Below are 22,479 nucleotides of genomic sequence, written 5' to 3'. Positions count from 1 at the left end.
AACACTTTTTTTAAAAAAATATTTTAATATAACTTTATAGTTCAACTTAACACGATTCATTATTATTTCATGGATGGAAATTACATTCTCAAAAGAAAAACAAAAACACTAACATATTTGAATTGGTATTGAGATTCAAATAACCATACATGAAACTAATTTGTAAAATTTTAGGACCAAATAAATAAATATGCATGATCAATTCTAGTTCCTACATAATTTTATGTAAATTACACAATGTTTTCAATGGGTTAGAGAGAGAAAGTTAGAGAGAGAAAGAGTGCTAGGGTTTGTCTTCCAAGCATTCTCACCATGCAACGAAATTTTAAAGACAACGGCAATGGGTGGAAAATGGTTAACAGAAACAAGGGAAAAAGTACTGTTACATCAAGATGGGATATTTGGAAGAGCGATTCGGGAGAGGGCAACGGCTCAGTTATCTCTTTCTTTATAACTGATTTTGATGATTGTTGGAGAGCTAAAGACTTATATTATGAACTCAAAGACTTTGGCAGTATTGAAGAGATCGTTATTCCTCCAAAAAAAGATTGGAGAGGAACAAGATATGGTTTCGTGAGGTTTTTCAATGTTGAAGATGCGAGGATACTGGAAACCAAATTGGATAATGTGTGGTTGGGAGAAAAGAAGATCAGTGCCAACATAACCAAATATAACAGGAAGGAGGTCAGTCGCAAAAATGATTCAGGGAGGGGCAAGTATGGTGGTACCCGTGGGAAACTCAACACTACTCGCAGCAATCCGAAGGTTTCGCTCCCCTCGAACTCTGGACCTTCGAAGAGCTTCACTGATGTGCTGAAGGGACAAGTATCTGAAGTGAAGAGGGTGGATAAGGAGGACAATAAGGCCTTCTTCTATCAAACAAGTCTTGAAGAAAAGAATATGTTTTGTAAGGCAAAAATGGGGGTAGCGGCAGCACCGGGGCTCGCTTTTGGAGTCAAGCAGGGTTTGATTGAAGAGGGTATTTTCACGGTGAAAGCTACGCCGTTAGGGCCAAATCTGTGTCTCCTAGAAGAGGTGGTTGCCGAAGATCTCGATATGTTCTTAGCTGAGGGAGGGGAATGGATCAAGAGGTGGTTCAAAGAGGTGAGGGAATGGAAACCTTCTGACGTTGAATGTGCTAGAGCGGTGTGGATATCGGCATATGGCATTCCTTGCCACGTGAGGAATAAGCGGTTCATTGACACATTATTCTCCGATATTGGAACAGTGGCGAACTATGAATGGATTCAGCATGCTTCAAGCAGACTAGATGTGGTAAAAATCATGGTGTTCTCTAAAGAGGCCGAAATAATCAGAAACAAAGTCTCAGTTTGTTTAGATGGTATGTGGACGAATATTCTTCTAATAGAAGAAGCTCAGTGGTCAACGGGTGAAGAGGAGTGTGCAAGTGGCTTTGATTCAAGTTCATCCGACGGTTCAGTCAAGGGGAGCTCTTCGGCGCTGGGAAGTGGGAGGGAAGAAGAAGAAGAGTTGATAGCTGCTTTTTCTGAATCAGAGTACTTGGGGAATGATGAAAGGGATGGGTCAACTCAAAGGAGACAGCAAGAGGGTTTTGCAGACAAGATAGAGAAATTGAGGATGGAGAAAATGGGGAGTAGTGAGGGCATTAAATGTTCTTACATGAAAGAGGATAAAGGTCAAGCTAGGGAAGAGAAAGGCTGTACAGAAGATAGCATTTCATCCACATCTTTTAGCAAAGTCTTGTGCAGCCTAGAAGCGGTTTCCTCTCCCAAAAAAAAGAGGATGACGTGGCAAGTGTAGTGGGGCCTGCGGGAGTTTTTGTTAATTACCCAAAAGTCGGAGATATCTCTGCTGGGCCCAAATTGCACCAAACTGATTATTTTTTTTCTGGGCCTTTGCGAAAGGATACGGGTGGACCGGTTGTTAGCAAATTAGTGGACACGAGCATAGTGAATCAGGGTAGTAATGCTAGCGGTTCTACTGGAATGGAGGTACGGAGAAAAGTTCCGACGAATGAGGAAGGAAAAAATACCAAGATTCTGAACACAAAGAAGGTTAGAAAGAAGATGAGGGAAGTTCTCAATCTTGGTTTGAAGGTGGAAAACTACTGCTACCCAGCGGAGGAGTGCGGCCCACCGAGATTAGAATTTCCAGAGCTTCAACCAGGTTCTTTTCCAATTCCCTGTAATAAGAGTAATTCTTTGGGTGGGTTATATTTGTCTGCCGAATCATTGACACATTCTGATGTGAAAATGTGCAACTCAAGAATTACTAATGGGGCTTTAGGAAAAGCAACCATAGGCCTGTGGAATTCCATTAATAAGCTGGGAATAATAAACAGAGCTTGTGATTTTGATCCAATTGCCAAACTAGAAGAGATAGAAAACCGGGATAGGAAAAGGGAATCAGGGGAGAAGGGGAAATTATCAAACTGTGAAAAATGATAGTGGTCTCTTTGAACATGAGAGGGGGAGGAAGCAGGGCAAAGAGGAAGAGAGTGGCGCTTACTATTCAAAAAGGGGAAGCAGAAGTATGTTTCATTCAAGAGACAAAGCTTAGTAGTTTAAACAGTAGGGTGATAAAGGAATTGTGGGGAGATGCAAATGTTGAGTGGTCGGTTTCGGATTCGGTAGGGGCGTCGGGAGGTATCTTAACTATGTGGAAGAAAGGTTTCTTCGAGCTGCTGTACAGTTTCAGAGGGGAAGGCTTTCTTGGCCTTTGCGTTGAAAAAATGGGAAATCTCATTTATTTCGTTAACATCTACGCTTCTTGTGATAGGAGCATTAGAAGAAGGACATGGGAGAGGCTAATAGAGATAAAAGATAAAAACAAGGAAGGTTCTTGGTGCATAGGAGGGGATTTCAACTCCGTGACCTCTAGTGATGAACGGGTAGGAAGTTCTAAAAGCAACAACAAAAAAGAGATGGAGTTATTCAATGGCTTCATTGAGAAGATGGAGGTGGTGGATGTTCCTACCATAGGAGGCAAATTCACTTGGTTTAATAGCAATGGCAAATCTATGAGTCGGATCGATAGGTTTTTGTTGTCGGACAAATTAATAGTAGAGTGGAAAGTGGATGGTCAAAGAATTGGAAAGAGAGACATTTCCGATCACGCACCGATTTGGATTCAAAACAATAGGAAAGATTGGGGGCCGAAACCGTTTAGATTCAATAACCTTTGGTTCAACCACGAAGGCTTTATTCCGTTCGTGACCAAAGAGTGGGCGAATATTCATTGTAAGGGGAGAGGAGACTTTTGCTTGGTAGAGAAGTTGAAGGTTCTTAAGGAGCGCATTCGATGGTGGAACACAAATGTTTACGGATGGATAGACTTGAACATAGGGAAAGCCGAAGAGGAGATGCAACATTTAGATAACATGTTTGTTCATTTTGCAGGTAATGTTCCGGAAGAGGTGGTTTCAAAGAGAACTAAGGAGGTGGAGGTCTTTTGGGACAACATAAATAAGAAGGAAGGTTTGCTCCGGTTGAAATCTAGGCAACTTTGGCTTTCCGAAGGAGATAATAATACTCGTTTTTTCCATAACTCGTTAAGGGATAGAAGAAGAAGAAACCTTATGTGTTCCCTTGATTCTAGTAATGGAAGATTGGAAGAACCGCAAGAAATCAAAGATTTCGTCTTCAACCATTTTAAAAGCTTCTTCAAGGAAGATGTGGAAAGACGCCCGGAGCTTAGTGGAGATAGCTTTAATTCTTTGTCTCAAGATGAGTCTTTGGAGTTGGAAAAACTTTTTTCGGTAGAAGAAGTTAAGGAGGCGGTTTGGTCGTGTGATGGGAATAAAAGCCCCGGTCCGGACGGTTATACTATTGAATTTTTTAAGAGGTTTTGGTCTCTTATAAAAGATGATTTGATGGCTCTATGCAACGACTTCCATAATAAGGGATCTCTTGTGAAATCTATAACCTCCTGCTTTTTGACTTTGATTCCAAAAAACAAAAATCCGCAAGATTTATTGGAATATCGGCCAATTTGCTTGGTTGGAAGTATCTATAAAATTCTTGCGAAGCTTTTATGTGCTAGAATCAAAAGGGTAGTTGGTAAATTGGTGTCCCCGAATCAAACCGCGTTTGTTCCGGGAAGAAATATCATGGATGGTGTTTTGTTGGTGAATGAGATTCTTGATTGGGCGAGGAGGAAGAAAAGGAGGTGTTTCTTGTTAAAGGTAGATTTTGAAAAGGCTTACGATTCCGTCTCATGGAATTTCGTTAGATTTGTGATGGTTAGAATGGGGTTTAGTAAGAGATGGATGAAATGGATGGAAGCGTGTGTGTTTACTAGCCATATGTTCGTGTTGGTTAACGGAAGTGCTACCAAAGACTTTTCGGTTAACAAAGGTCTTCGCCAAGGAGATCCTTTGTCGCCTTTCATCTTCGTCCTTGTTATGGAGGGTCTAACGGCTTTGGTGAAAAAGGCGGTGGAGGTAGGGGAGTTCAAACCGTTCATGTTTGGGGAAGAGGATCATGTTGATATCCTTCAATTCGCGGACGACACCGTAATCCTAGGTGATACCTCTTGTGACAATCTTTGGAACTTGAAAGTGATCTTGCGAGGCTTTGAGCTTGTTTCGGGAATGAAAATTAATTTCGTGAAAAGCAATGTTATAGGGGTGCATGCCGGTGATTGGTTTAAGAACAAGGCAGCTTGGTTCCTCTCTTGTAAGAAAAGTTCTGCTCCTTTCAAATTCCTAGGTGTTATGGTGGGAGTTTGCCCTAGGAACATCAAGGCTTGGAAGGAGGTCCTGAGTAACATAAAGGCTAGATTGTCGGCTTGGAAAGGTAGAAACATTTCTTTTGGAGGCCGGATCACGTTAATCAATGCAGTGTTAAATGCATTACCAACGTTTACTCTTTCTTTCTACAAAGCACCGACAAAAATCATAAAAGAAATAAGAAGTATTCAAAGTAATTTCTTGTGGAGCGGAAATGTCAACAAAAGGAGTATTCATTGGGTGAGATGGGAGATAGCCTGCAAACCCAAAGAGAAGGGAGGTTTGGGGATTAGGGATGTCCGTGAGGTGAATAGAGCTCTTCTTTTAAAATGGAAATGGCGCATTTTAACCGAAAATGATTCAATATGGAGTAAGTTCATCGAATTGAGGTACTTAAATCCCAAGCTCAAGGTTCAAGTAACGGGAGAGGTTGTTACAACTTCGGAGGACTCCATTTGGTGGAGGGATATTATCAACAACGACTTGTGTTTGACATCCTTTGAGCAAGGGTTCTCCGGTTGCATTAAGTGCACTCCAAAAAGCGGTAAAAATATTCTGTTTTGGCATAGTAACTGGATGGGAAGTCAATCTCTGTGCGTCCTTTTTCCAGATCTGTACGCTTTTGCGGCCAACAAATTATGCTCTCTCAAGGATGTAATTACTTGGCATAACGGGGAGGCTCGGTGGAATAATTTACTGATGCTGTCTGAGGAGTTTTTCCATGCTGTTGCCATTGAAGGAGCAGCGCCTGCTGCTAACGGTTCTGCTGCAAGAAGATGGAGCAGCTTTCACGATTTTCTCCAGCTTCCGGTTTTGAACAGCAGCGAGGATGACGGCTTCACTTGGCTGCTGAACAGTGAGGGCGCTTTTTCGGTCAGCAGCATATCTTGTTTGGAGGCTGACAGCAAGGATATGGCGTGGTCGGATGCTACGGTAAGTCATATGAATGTCGTTTGGAATTTAAGCTTACCGTTACGGATAAAGGTGTTCGCTTGGAGATTATTCTCGAACAAATTGCCGGTGAAAGAACAATTGTCTTTTAGAAATGTTCAGAATTTAAATTCGGTGGATTGCATGTTTTGCCAAGCCCGTGAGGAGAATTTGTGTCATTTGTTTTTTGAGTGTGTAGTCACTAGAAGAATTTGGAGTAGTATTTTGTGTTGGATTGGGGTTGATTCCAAAATGTCCTTAGATGAGTTGCTGGATTTTGGTTACATTCAAGACAAAATCAAGGATGTGAAGAGCAAAATTAAGACCAACACGATTTGGGTGGCGACCGTTTGGAGCATTTGGCTCATGCGAAACGCAATTATCTTTGAGAATAAGCCTTATAGCTTTGATGTGGTGTTCTCTAATGTCATTTTCCTCTCTTGGAGATGGATGACTCTATGTCATTCTTCGTACCATAATAGTTTCTACGAGTGGTACAAAATACCGCTTTCTTGTAATCTCTCAGTTTAGTCTTTGTTTTTGTAAGGGTTGCACCCCTAGTGCGATATCTTATAAATTGCGTATTGAAAAAAAAAAAAAAAGTTCCTACATAATTTTTTTTTAATTTTATGTTTTTCACCCTATTAAATATTTTTTAATTTTATCCTTTTCACTCTATTAATAACTATTACTTTTTAGAATCCTTGAGAATTTATCTTTTTCATACAAAAATATGTATTCTTTAATATATGGTGAAAGTTGAACAAAGACAAGGAATTGTTTGTTCGCTAGTTGCGGAAAGTATACTTAATTTATTCCCTTTACCGATTTTCAATAGACAGGGCCGATTTTCAATAGACAGGGCCGGTGAAGGGGCTGTGCAAGCAGTGCCCTTGCACAGGGCCTCCATTTAATATGATCTAGTTCCTCAGTTTAAAAGGGCTTCCCATTAATGATTTACAACCTCAGTTTAAATAATAGATATTGATGCAAATGTAAAGTAACAATTGATAGTAATAATAATAAGCTTATGACATGCCTCCTTGCATTTCTGAAGTTTGTGACACGTCCTCCGACGCATTCGGTAATAATATTTAGCCATTAACTAGTTAAATATACTAAAATAAATAAATTCAAAAATAGTCTAATACCAATTAGTCATGAAAGCTTTAAATTATATCTCGTTTTTACTATATTATATAACTTATAAAATATAGTAAATTTTATATAAAAATAAAATTATAAAAAGATAGAAATAGTTAGATTTTTTTGTTATTTATAATTTAAATTAATGGTAATTTTTAAAATAATTTTTTATGTTTTTTATTAACGACGTAATTATATTAGAACAGGGCCTCTGAATTAATCAAGACGGCCCTGTCAATAGAGACGCAAATATTCTTCACTTTTCTACGTTTTTATTTCCCAACAAGGCTTAATTTTATTCCCTTTAAATCCTCTATATAATGCATGCCACATTTAGCTTATCTCATCAACACAGCTCAAAAACTTCAATTAAAACTATACACATTCCTCACATATCAACCTTTGTATCGCAATGGAGAGAGTAACAAAGATGGTTTCAGAGAGGCCAGTTGTAATATTCAGCAAGAGTTCATGTTGCATGAGTCATACCATAAAGACACTTTTTTGTGACTTTGGTGTGAATCCAGCAGTTTATGAACTTGATGAGATATCAAGAGGGAGAGAGATTGAACAAGCACTTTCAAGACTTGGTTCTTCTCCATCTGTTCCAACTGTTTTCATTGGTGGTAAGCTTATTGGTGGAGCCAATCAAGTAATGAGTCTTCATCTTAACCGCACTTTGATTCCAATGCTTAAAAAAGCTGGAGCTCTTTGGGTTTAATTCCATCACTCATCAGTCACACAATAACTTATGCTGTTTAATTTATATATTTTGAGGTTATATTCATATGATGAGTTTCAGTATTATAACTTAGTGATAGATTTCGACCGGTGTTTGTTTAAGGACAAGGAACTTCTACCACTACTGCACTACATTAGGAATCAACTCCTCCGTTTAGCCTATTTTTCTGGTTAAATCAATGTAATGTTTTTGATGTAATATTATCTTTTGATAAGTACGACAACTAATAAACTATAGAGAAATGCTTCTATGACACTCAAATTTACGGACTTGGATTCTCTCCTTTACTAATTTCTCTCTATCACTCTCTTATATTTCATCTCTCTTCTTTGATTTATGATTTTTTATTCATTTTCACTTTCTTCTCACACTTGTTTTGTTTGAAGGAGAAGGAATGAGAGAAGGAGAGGATCCAAAGTGCAAATTTACACCCACACCTTATTATTTACCAAGAATACATACTTTTTAATTTTTTAATATTTTTTTGTCTAACTTTGAAATTCGTGCAACACTTGATCCATTGCATACAATTAGGGGTAGAAATAGGCCGAGTCGAGCTAAGTTTTGTCAAGCCTGAGTCTGGCCTGTCAAAAAAATGGAAGCCTAAGTCTAGCCTGTAGTATGTTGTAGGTTTATTTTTAGATCTGAACCTAGCCTTTTCAAATGTCAGGTTAGCCTACATAAAAGCCTATTTGTTATAGACATAAGTAAATAAGCAATTAAAAAAATATTTAAATAGACCAACTAGCTAAAAAATCAAGAGACTAAAAATTTGTTTGCATTTACATATTTTAACTTACCTATTAGCATAAGTTATGTGAACTATTTGTTTAAGAGAACTTATGAAAACAATGTTTATCAGGTATTTTCATCTTATTTTCACAAGTTTTTCAAGATAATCAAGTTTTATTAATGTATTTTAATTCAAAGTAAAAAACATAACATAATGATAGTGAAAAATTATTCATATTTATTAAAATAGGCCGACTTGTTAGGCTTAAAAAGCTTTTTTGGGGGCCTGAGGCCTAGCCTTTTTAACTAAATAAGCTTATAAAAAAGCGCAAGCCTATTCTATTTAAAAAAATGTATGGTCTGGCCTGAATCTGTGTAGGCTAGTCTATAGCCCCTATTATCAGCCTGACCTATTTTCACCCCTACATATAATACGGTGTAAACGTATATGGTGTGAAAAACGGGTGTAAACGTAGCATATCTCTAAACTATATGGATGGATCATAGATGAGTTATATTTTTGCATTAAAGATTTAATGAGATATTAGTATTACATATCGGAATTTCATTTACCTAATAACATTATTATTACACAAGTTCCACATAGTTAGACCACCACATGCTAGATTGACACCAAACATAAAGTCAGTTTCTTATCCTTATCCGTTGTTTCGGCAGAACATATTTGGATAACCTTCCGGAAACTAATCCGGCGAGGCTGCAATAGTATTGGGTATTTGGAGAGTTTTTAGGAGAAGCAAGGATGGGTATTTTGAAACTAACTCTTGCATGTGCTTATGCAATACCTTGTTCAAGTGGTGCTATTATTTCTGCTAAGTATCGTGAGCAGGATCAAGTTATTTGATTTCCTAAAGGTTTGAATGAGAAATTCACACACTCTAAGTCAAAGATAATGATGAAGAAACCTTTGCCTGATATTGACAAAGCATTTTCTCTCATCATTCAACAAGATCGGGAAATGAATAGCTCTGCATTAGTTAAGGCTTAATCTTCAGCTAATGTTGAAGACACTGTTAATTCAGTTTGTCAAGTTCAAATTCATTCAGGTAATTCTAATGGTAAATATGGATACAATGCCTTCAAAGGGAAGAATCATGGCTCCAATGGTCCCAGAGGTCAAAATCGAGTTTGTACACACTGTGGCAGAAATAATTACATTGTTGAAACTTGCTTCCTCAAGCATGGTTATCCACCAGGCTTCAAAGGCAAAGGAAAAGAAAAGGCTTCAAGTAATACTACTCCAACTGCCACAGTTAATGCCATTTTAGATGCTTCTCGACAAGGCTCATCCACATCTCCATATGGTATTACTCAAGAGCAGTACACCAACATTATTGAATTGCTTCAGCAGTCCAAGCTTAATTCTCAAGCTAATTCAATTTCTACCTCACCTTTTTTCATGCATTCACACTCATCTACCACTAATGATAAGAGTCCTAACCTTTGGATTTTGGACACTGGTACCACATATCGCATTTCATATGGTAATGCTCTTTTTGTCAATTGCAAAAATATTATCCTTGTGCATATCAATTTACTTGATGGCTCTCACATTGTAGAATCCATGTATGGTAGTGTAGTCTTATCTTCCACATTTACATGATGTCCTTTATATCCCTAATTTTCAAGTTAACCTGAATTCCATTGCTAAACTTGCTAACAATAATGATTTTTTATGCATTTTAGTGTTGATGCCTATAAAATCCTGCATAATCATTCCAAGAAAATGATTGGTACAACTAAATTGCAAAGAGGACTCTATGTGCTTGACACTACCAACCAATCCTTAGTTTACAATTCCACTATAACCCCTATTGTACTATTTGGCATTTGATATTAGGCCATATTTCTGATATAGGATAGAAAACTATTTTAAAATTGTTTCCTATTATACCTTGTAAATCTGACAATAATCCATGTGATTCATGCCATTTTGGAAAGCAAAAAAAATTACCATTCCCAAATAGTGCAACTCATTCTTCTACCCTTTTTTATATCTTGCATGCTGATGTATGGGACCCATTTTCTACTATTTCAAGGTTAGGACACAAATACTTCAAAACATTAGTATATTATTATAGCAGATATAGCTGGGGTAATCTTAAAACAAAAGATTAAACCAACAATATTATTATCCAGTTTGTAGCTTACTTGGAAAACCAATTTCACATTTCACTTAAATGCCTTGGGACAGATAATGGTACATAATTTTTAGCCTTATCTGAATTTCTCTTAGCCAAAGGAATCATTCACCAAAAATCTTGTGTTGAAACACCCAAACAAAATAGGATGGTTGAAAGAAAACACCAGCATATTCTAATTGTAGCTAAATCCTTATACTTTCATCCCAATATACCTTTGAACATGTGGATTTTTTCAGTTCAAAAATCAAAAAGTCCATATGATGTCCTATTTTCATAACCTCCATCTTTGATACTGTAACACCCCATTTCTACCCGACAGTTATTCAAGAATCAGAGTTTCAAAATTTCTCAACAAACAAATGAGGCGTCACATTTTCACTTAAATTGAATCACTTCATCGCATTTAGCGGATACATAGCACATTCTTTGATCAATTAAACAAATACTCAGCATGTAATACTTTTCAAAACGGAGTAACTTCTCTTGTTAGAACATGGTGGAATCATAGTTCTGAATCTTTGAATCAATAACATCTTATTCAGCTCAGATAAAACAATAAACAACAACATCATAAACATCATAAATCATCCCCCCCGAGTGCTACGTATCAGAGCGACAACCGACTCGATTAACGACAACTAAATCTTCATACTCGAATACCTGCATGTTACCAATATAAAGGCAACGGCGAACAAGAGAAAAGGGTGAGATATCAAATCATATAAATGAGCGCATGATAAATTGTATATTAGGATCCAAGCATATATAGGTATCACATCGCAAGTATTAATATTGCTATACGCTTCATGCTTTCACTAATTCACGATTCTCACATACTTTTCATTGCACAACAAGTCACAACACTTCATATTCACATCGATTATACATATACTTCATTTACTTTATAAGCCAAGTCATGATACATTACAAATATAAATCACAAGTATAAATCACAATTTCAATCCAAAAACGTCACAGCACATAAGTCATACCTCGAGTCACAAAACATCACATATACATCTAATCACAAAACATCACATATAAGTCACACCAGACATATTCAGTTAATCGCATTCACAAATATTGATATTATCATACTATTCATAAAATCATCAATTCACATCTTCACATACTTCCATCATTTAACAAGTCACGAAATCCAATCACGATATATTCACAAAACGTCACAATTATGAATCACATAAGACACATGGGACATGACTCATGTATATGCATGTGGTACCAATCGGAGCCTCCACCCCCGTCACTAATTGCCAATTCAGGGCATAAGCCTTCGTCCCCAACTTTTTTGCCAATCTAGGCCGTCACTGAGTATGCACATGAAATGTGACTCGAAAAATAAGACATACACAACATACTCTTCACAATCAAACGTCATCACTAGGCATACGCCTACGTCACTGATAATTACCAATTATTAGAGGTAATTCAACGTCACAATTAATCATTCATCTTCACATAGAAATAAACTCATCACGACATCATTATCATCATGTTTCGGTATATTACGGTAAACATAGAACTTCACATATTAACTAAATCATCACAACAATCATCATTTATCATTTACTTCACAAAATATTCGTCACAAGGCACACACCCATATCACAATTATCATTTATCATAAAAGGTATTAACACTTCACACATAATACAACAACTTCATATAAACAACGGAGAAATTCCAATAATTCACATAATCAACGGTCAATACCATTAATAAACAATCACATATATATCCACAACAATTCATAAGGTATGATCATAATTCGATACCGGTTAATCGGACACAATTCAATTAATTCGCCGATTATCCAATTCATTCGGTTAAACTCACTACTTACTATCATACCATAGTTCCTAAGTTAATTACTAAATCCCAAAGCATGATTACGGTCAAATTCTCAAAATACCGTCATTTACCGACCAACCGAATAATTAATCTATGTTCTAGTCTATTCCAATTAAATAGGCTTATTGAACATTTATTTAACTATTAAATTAATCGAACGATTAATATTACAATTTCGACAAAATAACACCACCATGTTGATGTACTAATTAAACTTAGCTACCCCGTAAATTTTCATCAAATTCCGGACAACTAATTTTACCGCTTAATTTGGCTATTTCGATCAAACGGGACTGTTTTGCATTTTATTCTTCCTATAACTTACTGTTATCAATTCAATCATATTATATTAATTTCCACTACTATTTCATTTATATTGTGAAACAAAAACCTGTTTCATTCTCATAACACTATATCATTATATATGTACTTAATTAATAGTGTGAAACAATCAACAAAACCGGCAATATGTGAATCATACCTAAAACCAACCATACACAATGAAATAGCGCCAGAAGAGAAAACAAAATCATAGCATATGGGTGCCGATCGGCAACCCTGCCATGGTTCCTTGCCGCCCGTCGCGGCTTTCCATGTCGTCCGTTAAGGCAGTACCGCCCGTCAAGGGCTGGACCAATGTTCCTTTTCTTTCGTTTTTCCAATCATTTCCATTACGCACGTAAATTCAATTTCCAGACTCGTGGTTAGCATTTCCAGTATACACGAACAGTCACAAACATCAACAACAGCAACAAGTAGAATTTCTAAGTTTCAGTAACAATTTAACATCGCAAAACAATAACCTAAATCCCTAATCTCCAACATACAAGGTTTCATAGGCCCTATTATAGGAAGAGAACCCCACCCTTACCTTATCATTTGAAGCAACTTGATGGGTCTCCAATGCACTTTCAATTTGGCACCATGGATGGAAATCTCCAAGCTCATTCCTCTTCTCCAAGACTTGCCTCTTTCTCTTCAAATCTTGTTCTCTCCAAAATGACATACTATACTTCTCATCTCTAAAACCCTAATTTTATCATTCTAATTGGGCTTGGACTTTAACACTTCCTCTTTATTATTCCAATCAAACCAATTTAGGTCCAATAAGATAAATAACCCGAAATAATCAATACATCACTTTTAATAATAATCCGTCGATATAATAATCCATTTGCCGACATAAATACTTATTCACCAAAATATACTCCTCAACCGATAATTTTCGAATATAAAATAATAATATTTAATTAAATAAATAATTAAATAATCGGGGCATTACAGATACACTTAAAAAAATTTGGCTGCTTAATTTTTTTTCACTACATTACATGCTCACAGGACCAAATTTGACCCTAGAGCTAGAAAATTCATATTCCGTGATTTCAAGGATGGTACTAAAGGATACATCTTTTATGACCTGCACAATCATAATTTTTTTTCAAGAAAATGTCATATTCTATGAAACTCACTTTCCTTTCAAAAATAATTCGACTTCTCACCCAACCACTGTCAATATCAATAATCCATATGATACTATTTTTTAGGAAATTCCTGACTTGACAAGTCATTACCTAGTACACCTCATTCTAATGAACGTATTTTACCTGTTACATCACCTTTTTATCTTACCTCTCCTAACCAGCCCATTTTTCCTGGTACTACTTCCTCTTCTTTACCCGACAGTTCTTCCAATGACAATTTATCTCAATCCCCTCCTACACCTACTTTTATTGCCCAAAATGAGTCTGCTGATCCCCTTTTACTCAACAGTTCTCCCGCAGACACGCCTATTAGTCCCGTAAGACAATCTACTCGAGTGTCTCATCTCCCAAGTTATTTTACTGATTATCATTGCTATGTTGCATTTCATAACTCATCTTTATTGCATTCTACTAATACAATATTCATTGCATATCCTCTATATTTTGTCATCTCTTACAATAATTGTACACCTTCATATAAACAATTTTGTTTTTCTATATCCTTTCACATTGAACTCAAAACATACAACCAAGCCATTAAGCTTGTTTGTTGCAAGCATGCCATGGATGTTGAGTTACATGCCCTAACAGAGAATCATACTTGGGATGTGGTTGACTTACCTTCTAGAAAACATCCCATTGGGTGTAGATGGGTTTACAATATTAAGTATAAAGAAGGTGGCTCCATTGAGAGATAGAAAACTAGGTTGGTTGCCAAAGGGTACACACAGATGGAAGACACTGATTATTTTGACACTTTTTTCCTTATTGCTAAGCTTACCACAACTAGAGTTCTATTGTCTATTGCAACTATTAAAGGTTGGCATTTGGAGTAACTTGATGTCATTAATACCTTTCTCCATGGTGATTTATATGAGGAGGTCTACATGACTCTTCCACCTTGCTTGTCTACTTCTAATTCATCCCAGGTTTGCAAGCTTCATAAGTCTTTATAAGGCATAAAGCAAACCAGTAGAGAATGGTACTCCAAACTCTCTTCTTTTCAAATATCAATTGACTATTCTCAATCACAAGCTCACCATTCTCTCTATGTTAAATCTAATCACATTGGCTCTACTGTTTTACTTGTTTATATCGATGACATTGTTTTAGCATGCACTTTCATGGCTGAAATTCAATTCTGTCAAACATCTCTTGCATCAAACCCATTATCTTTCGACTTTTCACTATGGTTGGATATTTCAACCATGGTAAAAAATAATGTGTTATCCAATTTATTATCATGACCTATAGTCTGTAATGAAAACTAGTACACTTAGTATCACACTAATCGTCATCACATACTATACCCGTGGTGAAATCATTATTTCAATCTTAGTGAAATTTACTTTTATGAAAATTTACTTTTTGTACTACACATTTCATACAAACAATTCTTTTCAAATTAAGGATTAAACTATTTCATTAGAACTTAGGCTTTTGATTCTTTTAAACGTGAGGGTCCTATTTGCACTACTTATTCTATTTTGCTATGTATTCCACCTTTTTATTAAAGGAATCTCACTTATAATAATTCGAATATGCTACTCAAAGTGAAATACCATGTATTCCTCCCGTTTTAGGCACATAAAATAATCAATATTTTTTTTCCTTTTTCTTATGTTTTCGCCTCCTTTTAAAGAAACTTTTTTTTTTGAAAAATACAATTACCCTTTTTTTCTTAGCATATGTAGTATTATTTCCACTGCTAAACTTATTCTTAAAGTAAAGTTATCTCATAATAAAGTTAAATGTTGAAAACTTTTGTAACTTCCATAGCTGTCATAAGAGCTGTATCTAAAAAAAGTTCAAGGAACTAAAAAAAGAAAATTCGTTAGGGACAATAAACATAACATAAAAAACCTTCTTTTGTTCCATTGAAGGACAATAAACATAACATAAGAGATAGAGAGAGAATTTCAACAAACAGAGATTTAATACAATACCTTGAGTTTTCTATAGTATGAGATCAACTTTTACTATAATTAAAATTAAAAACATGTACTACATTCATTGTGGCTTATTCCACGGAAAGCAAATAGGTGTAGGTGTATGCGACTTTGATTCTGGAGTTCTACATGGTCCAGATTTGTATACATTCCAATTGCAATTATGACAATCAGCTCTCGGCCTGTCCCAATCTATAAATATATCAAACCAATGAAATTCACCCGTCCATGCAAAGGAACAAAAGAATAAGGTTTTTGCAAACCATTTAGGACGGAAAGTAAAACTAAAAGTTTCGCCATGATGCAAAAGATGAACTCCAAGATTGTCATCTTTTGATTTACAATTAAGAGTTAAATCTAAATTTCCTTCTAAAGAGTTAGCAATATTGACATGAATTTTATTAAAAAGACCGTCAATTGAGTTTAAAGCATTCACTTGAACGCTGTGAACATACTGCACTGATAACAGCATCAACATACATATCACCACAACTTTTTGGTTAAATGGAGACATTGTACCTTCGTTTAATTTTTTCTTTTGAGTTTGAAAATAATTGATATTGATATAAGGAGCAAAAACTATATTTATAAGAAGAAACACATATGTAAATAGATGCAGACAAAAGATCAGTCAAGATTTATAATTTAATATTTATTTTTTATTTTTTATCATCAATTGATTGTGACACTTAATAGAAATTTAAAAAATCAGTTACATTTTAGCATTGTAATAATAACTTTTTATTTTAAACAAAATTAACAGCTTTCATTAATCAAAAGAAACTCAATACAAGGAGGAGGTAAATTAAACAAAATTAACAGCTTTCATTCTTTACTTAAAATATCTCAATTTTGATTGTAAAATAAATATTTTTAAAATAATATTCTTATTTGATAACAGTTATATATATATATATATATATATATATATATATATATATATATATATATATATATATATATATATATATATATATATATATATATATATATATATAAATTACCACTCTTAAAAATAATATCATTTACATAAATAAATTTAAATGTAAAAAATAAAAAAAATCTTTTTAATACTTCTTATTCTAAAATATTATAATGTACCATAAAATTATATTTGTCTTTGACATTATTTTATTATCTCATTTCCCCTCATTTTTATTAAGGAAAGATAAAAAAAATTGATACTCCTATGTAAAATACATTTTTAGGTTATAATAAAGACAATATATTAAAATATAAAATACTAAAATTTAGAAAACTATTAATATTTCTATATTTTAACTTTATTTAAAAAAGATTTAGTCACATTTATTTATTTAGAATCATAAATACTACATAGACCAATTAAATAATATATTTTATATAAATAATTTACTTATCCTTATAATAAAGACAACATATTAAATCAATTATAAAATAATAACTCAAAAAAAATATTAATATTTCTATATTTAATTTAATTTTAAAATTTAATATTATTCTAATTCTAATAATAATATATTTTGGTGTAAATTATAATAATATCTAAATATATTATTTCCTTCTAATTCTAGTATATAGTTATACTCTAATTCAAGTAGATAGTTATAGATTTATAATAATTACTCTAAATATTATTCTACTACTTTTATTATAGATTTATTATAATAATTACTCTTTTAATATTACCTTAATTCTAGTAGATAGTTAGATAGTACTTTATTAAAATAATTACTCTTTTAATATTACTCTAATTCTCTTTATAGATTATAATAACTCTTTTTATGAACAACTACTTTATTAAGTCTTTTAATAGATTTACTGCTACTTTATAATAACTACTTTTTATAAATCTATAACATACTACTTTTTAATTTTTCAGTTTTTCCGACTGTCATAAAAATAATATTTTATTCAATATTTTATTTTTGTTTATCAATTACTATTTTTCTATTAATTCGTAGGATAATAAATTTTTAAAAAACAATAGGAATTAATAATAATAATAATAATAATAATAATAATAATAATATAAATAATAGCATATGAAAACAATGATAAAATATTATATCTTTTTATATTCTTACACAGTGTTATAACCAGGCCCGACCCTGGGCATGAGAAAGAGGCTCTACAGCACACGGTCCTAAGTTTTAAAGGGTGCTAAATTTTTAAAAAATTCAATTTTTTTGCATTAATAATAATAAATATGTAAATAAATATAAAAAATTTAATAAATAAAAAATATTGTTATAATAAAAATTCAATACAATCAAAAAAATGAGATTGATCAAATTCCAAATAATTATAATTAAATTTGTTTTATTAATACAATTATATATTTTATATGTGCCACTTTTATTTATTATAATTGTATTTTTTATTCCAAATTTAGGCCCATTTTTAAAATTAGAACGGGCCTTCGGCACTGGTTATAACAACCCTTAATCCTATGTTTATTATTTATTCACTTCTTTTTCTACCAATTTCACCTATTTGTTATTTTTTTGGATTTTTACAATGTATGCTATTGATATATAACAACTTCAATCAATAAGAGATTTTTTTTCTAATAACTATTTGCATATTTATTTATCTTATTATTAAATTTCATATTCAATTATTCTATTTTCATATAAAACACCTTATATGTTTTTGCATGCTTAACGAAGATATGATATTTTAAGCATAAATAATAACAAATATATTTACTTCAAAACAAATACATAACTTCATGAATTAAATTTTTATTTATAATTTTTTTTCAGCTTTTTTTTTGTCTTTTTTTTTAAAAAAAAATTTTCTTTCATTTGCTAATATTTGCTAATATCGTGGGATAGGAGTTTCCCTTCCTTCCAATATTGTGATTTTTTTGTTAATTAAGATTGAATTTATAATAAAAAATATTATATATTTTGTTAATAAAATGTGATTGAGTTTATTACTAATTTAAATATAATTAATGTTGATATGGTATAAATCAATTTAATGAATAAAAATTGTATTACCATAATAAATTCATAATATTGAAGTTGATTATATCATATTAGTTTTTAAGTTTTAATTCACTTTTTCAGTTGATTGTATTGAAGAGAATTATATTAATATTTATCTATTTTTGTTCAATATTATGGATCAATTAGATATTGTCGAAGATTTAGATGTTTGTCACGTGAAACGGAATGTATGAGAAGAAGGATATATTTTATAATACTCAGTAATACTATAATAAATTTATGGCATTGAACATATTTATATTATATTATATTATACTATAATTAAGATTTCTATTCATTTTTTCTCTGTGGGATCATGCTATGATTTCTATTCGAATGATCTAATTCCTTTTGGTCCCATTAACAAGTATGAGAAAGCGTTTCGGGTTCTTTGGAAAGTGGAAGTGCCCTTCAAAATTAAGGCATTTAGTTAGAGACTCTTTCTAGATAGTGTTCCCACTAAGGAGCTTTTGGTGTATAGAGGTATTTTTCTTTAATTAGATAATCTCAAGTGTATGTTTTGTGGTTTTGGTATAGAAAATAGGAACCATTCTTTGTTGCTTGTAGTATGATGAAGCGTATTTGGTCCGAAGTTGCGCTTTGGGTGGGAAAATTGGTTAGTGTGGAGGAGGAATGTTTGTCAAGTTTTATGGAACAACATTACTTCTTCTGGTTACATAGAGTCAAGATTAGTAAGGCGGATGTTGTTTGGCTTGCCACTTCTTGGTCTTTATGGTTGTTAAGGAACAAATGGTGTTTCCGGGGAGAGGGATGGAGTTTAAACGACACGGTTTAGAACATAAAGATTTTGGCATGGAGGTGGTATTTTTGTGGCAAAATTACCCATCCCAATTATTCCTTCTATGAGTTTTGCAAAGATCCTATTTCTTTTCTCTCGTAGTGTAATTGATGGGTAATTTTTTCTCTTTTGTCGGGTATTGCCCGTTTTATCATGTAAAAAGGTTAGAGAACTCTTAGTTCTCCCTTATATTAAATCTCTGCTTACACAAAAAAAAATTGATTGTATTGAACATGATTATATTTTTAAACTTAATTACATTATGTGTTTAATTTGTTAAGAAATAGGCTTAAAATACCTATTACTTTAAAATATTTTACTGTATAGAATTAAAACATTATTTAAAAAATATTTGATACTAATTTTATAAGAAATACTTCAGCTCTATAAATATTTTTTACTTCATTAAGTAAAATATATAAGGTATAATTTAAAGATATTGATTAAATATTATATTATTCAAAAATATTATTAATTACAAAAATCTCCTCATTTTTTCTTTATTATTGACTAGCCAATATTCATTTTCGTATTTGTGATTTTTTTAACTTTTGTATGAAAATAATGTGAAATCTTATTTGTCACTATTCACCCTTCTACGGATCCCTCTAGGGTTGGATGAATTCTCTAATATCAAGGCCTTTGATGTCACTATTCACCCTCCTAGAGATCCCTCTATCAAGGAGGTTATTTGGTCTCCTCATAATGGAAATTGGATAAAATGTAAGGTGGATAGAGCTTTCACTACAAATCCTACTACTGCTGGAAGTGGGAGTATTTTCAGGAATAACAAAGGATTGTTTCTCTTGGCTTTTATTGAACCATTAGATGCTAGTATCTCTCTCTCTCTCTCTCTCTCTCTCTCTCTCTCTCTCTCTCTCTCTCTCTCTCTCTCTCTTATGTATTGTGCAGCCATTAGATATGTGGAAATAGCCAAACATAAGGGTTAAAGCAAGCTTTTGATTGAATTCGATTCTCTTTTTGTGATTAAAGCTTTTGTCTCTTCTTTTGTTAATTTGATTCCTTGGCAACTTAGACCTAGGTGGCTAGGTTGTCAAAGATTATTTTAAACATTTCCTTTTTAATTACTCATATATTTAGAGAAGGAAATAGTTGTGTGGATTTTTCGTTAATATAGGTCGTACATCTACATCCTTCACTTTTTTTTTTTACTTTTTACCATTGGACATTAGATAATACTATGTAAAGAATAGGCTAGGTATGCCTTTTTTAGATTTTACTTTCTCTTGAGAGAGTTTTGACCTAGTCTCCCCTTGTTTAGGACACATGAAACTATTCAATATTTTCACCTTTTCTTATGTATTCGCCGCCTTTAAAATAAACTTTAAAAAAAATCAAAAATTCAATTCACATTTTTACTTAGCATATGTAGTATTATTTTCATTGTTAAACTTATCTATCATATAAGAACTTTGATGGTTCTGGAAAATACCTATCTACCCTTGTGTTGGTTCCATATTAAGCCATGTCAACCTTTTGTTTTCCTTTATTCAGATTTCATAGAAACCAATTTTCATAACATCACCTTTCCAATTTTATCTTCCCTCCTTCATGTCATTCTCTTTTCCCAAAATCATCTTTCTCTTCCTCTTATTTCATATTTCTTCTCTCTTCCCTTTCTTCCTTTTCCTCTTCTTTCTTCTCTCTTCCATTTCTTCCTTTTCTTCTTTCTTATCTCTTCTTTCTGCTTCAGATTTGGACAGAGGGAAGAAAGCGTCTGTGGCTCATTTGTGGAGAAAGTATGGTATTGTTAGAAAAACTCATATGTGGTAAGAGATTTTTTTTTTGTTATGAATTTTTTTTATTTGTATCGGTTTGTTGGATGAGTTGTTAGAGATTATTGTGTCTGTGGTTTTGAATAATAGCATGGTAGAAAGTCAGGGTTTATAAATTGTATCTGCTTCTATTTTGTTTGGTTTTATGTTTAAAATTAGGGTTTGGATTTTGTGATTAGTGTTTTTATAGTTGATATGGTGATTTTTTGGTTAGGATTTTGATTTTGTGATGAGAGTTTTTAAAAACACAACTAATTTAAATTGAAAAACATAACTGCAGCAGGTGGAGTTTTTGATGCATCACAATATGCATTATTTGGGAAAGATGTTGTCAGGTGAGATCAAGGATAAGAAGGTATTTGCTCATAACCGTTAAACATCACAATACCTTCTTCACATTTCCCAACTCAATAGTCTAATCCATTTATTCACTTTAAAAACCTGGTAAATTTATTTTTATTTTCAGTAAATTTATTTTTATTTTTATTTTCTATATGCATTACTTTCCATTATCTTTTCTTCTTCTTGTTATTCGCTATGTTTGAATGAATTTTGTGGGTCTCTTGCGTAGATTTTCTCGATATGAGTAAAACATGATGAAAAGTAAGAGCTAGAGGAACACTGATTTGATAAAATTTCATCAAATGAATAAAGGTTAAGAATTTTTTTGTTTCTTCTAATTTCAATTTTGTATTTCTTATATTCGAGGACTAAAATTTGATTAACTCCAAAAGTTATTGTTACCCAAAAGTAAGATTGGAATGTTCTTTGCCACAGTGTCGTTTTGAAGATCACAAGGAAGGAGAAACTGGGTACCAATTAGGATAGGCGACAAAACGGCGGATCTGACGTTTCTGGTAGTCTTGTGGAGGTATGTGGTTTGTGGTGGTAGATCTATTGTAAACATGTTTTTGGGTACCAACCACGTTAATTTTTTGTTCACATTTAGAGGTTGAATCTAATCTATTTGTAAACATGATTTTTACTTTTATTTATCTATTTTGGATTTTGGTTTTTCATGATTAATCTGCTAGGTAAATTTATGATTTTGTCACTTTTTTCCTCTATCACGACTCGTGTTTTAAATTATATATATGTTGAAATCCAAAGGTAAAGCTCATTGTTTTGTCCAAAAGGTTTAGATTGGGATGTTTTGATATTATAGATTAATTATTGAT

At 33.1% G+C, this 22,479-nt stretch overlaps 3 protein-coding genes across 3 annotated transcripts; 2 read left to right on the top strand and 1 right to left on the bottom strand.

The window, feature by feature from the left end:
* The first annotated feature begins 312 nt into the window (after positions 1–312).
* Positions 313–1,782, top strand: LOC131596144 (uncharacterized). Its single transcript, XM_058868758.1, has one exon. It carries the CDS (start codon positions 313–315, stop codon positions 1,780–1,782), a length of 1,470 nt encoding a protein of 489 aa, XP_058724741.1.
* Positions 1,783–7,150: 5,368 nt separating this feature from the next.
* Positions 7,151–7,789, top strand: LOC131603136 (monothiol glutaredoxin-S2-like). The gene has a single exon (XM_058875400.1). The coding sequence runs from the start codon at positions 7,200–7,202 to the stop codon at positions 7,506–7,508; it is 309 nt and encodes a 102-aa protein (XP_058731383.1). The 5' UTR covers positions 7,151–7,199; the 3' UTR covers positions 7,509–7,789.
* Positions 7,790–15,792: 8,003 nt separating this feature from the next.
* Positions 15,793–16,245, bottom strand: LOC131595971 (S-protein homolog 29-like). Its single transcript, XM_058868540.1, has one exon. The coding sequence runs from the start codon at positions 16,243–16,245 to the stop codon at positions 15,793–15,795; it is 453 nt and encodes a 150-aa protein (XP_058724523.1).
* Positions 16,246–22,479: the final 6,234 nt, after the last annotated feature.

This window comes from Vicia villosa, linkage group LG1 (assembly GCF_029867415.1).
Source record: "Vicia villosa cultivar HV-30 ecotype Madison, WI linkage group LG1, Vvil1.0, whole genome shotgun sequence".
Classification (NCBI taxonomy): Eukaryota; Viridiplantae; Streptophyta; class Magnoliopsida; order Fabales; family Fabaceae; genus Vicia; species Vicia villosa.
The sequence above is the reverse complement of the archived record's forward strand: the minus strand, read 5'-3'. Positions and strand labels throughout refer to the sequence as shown.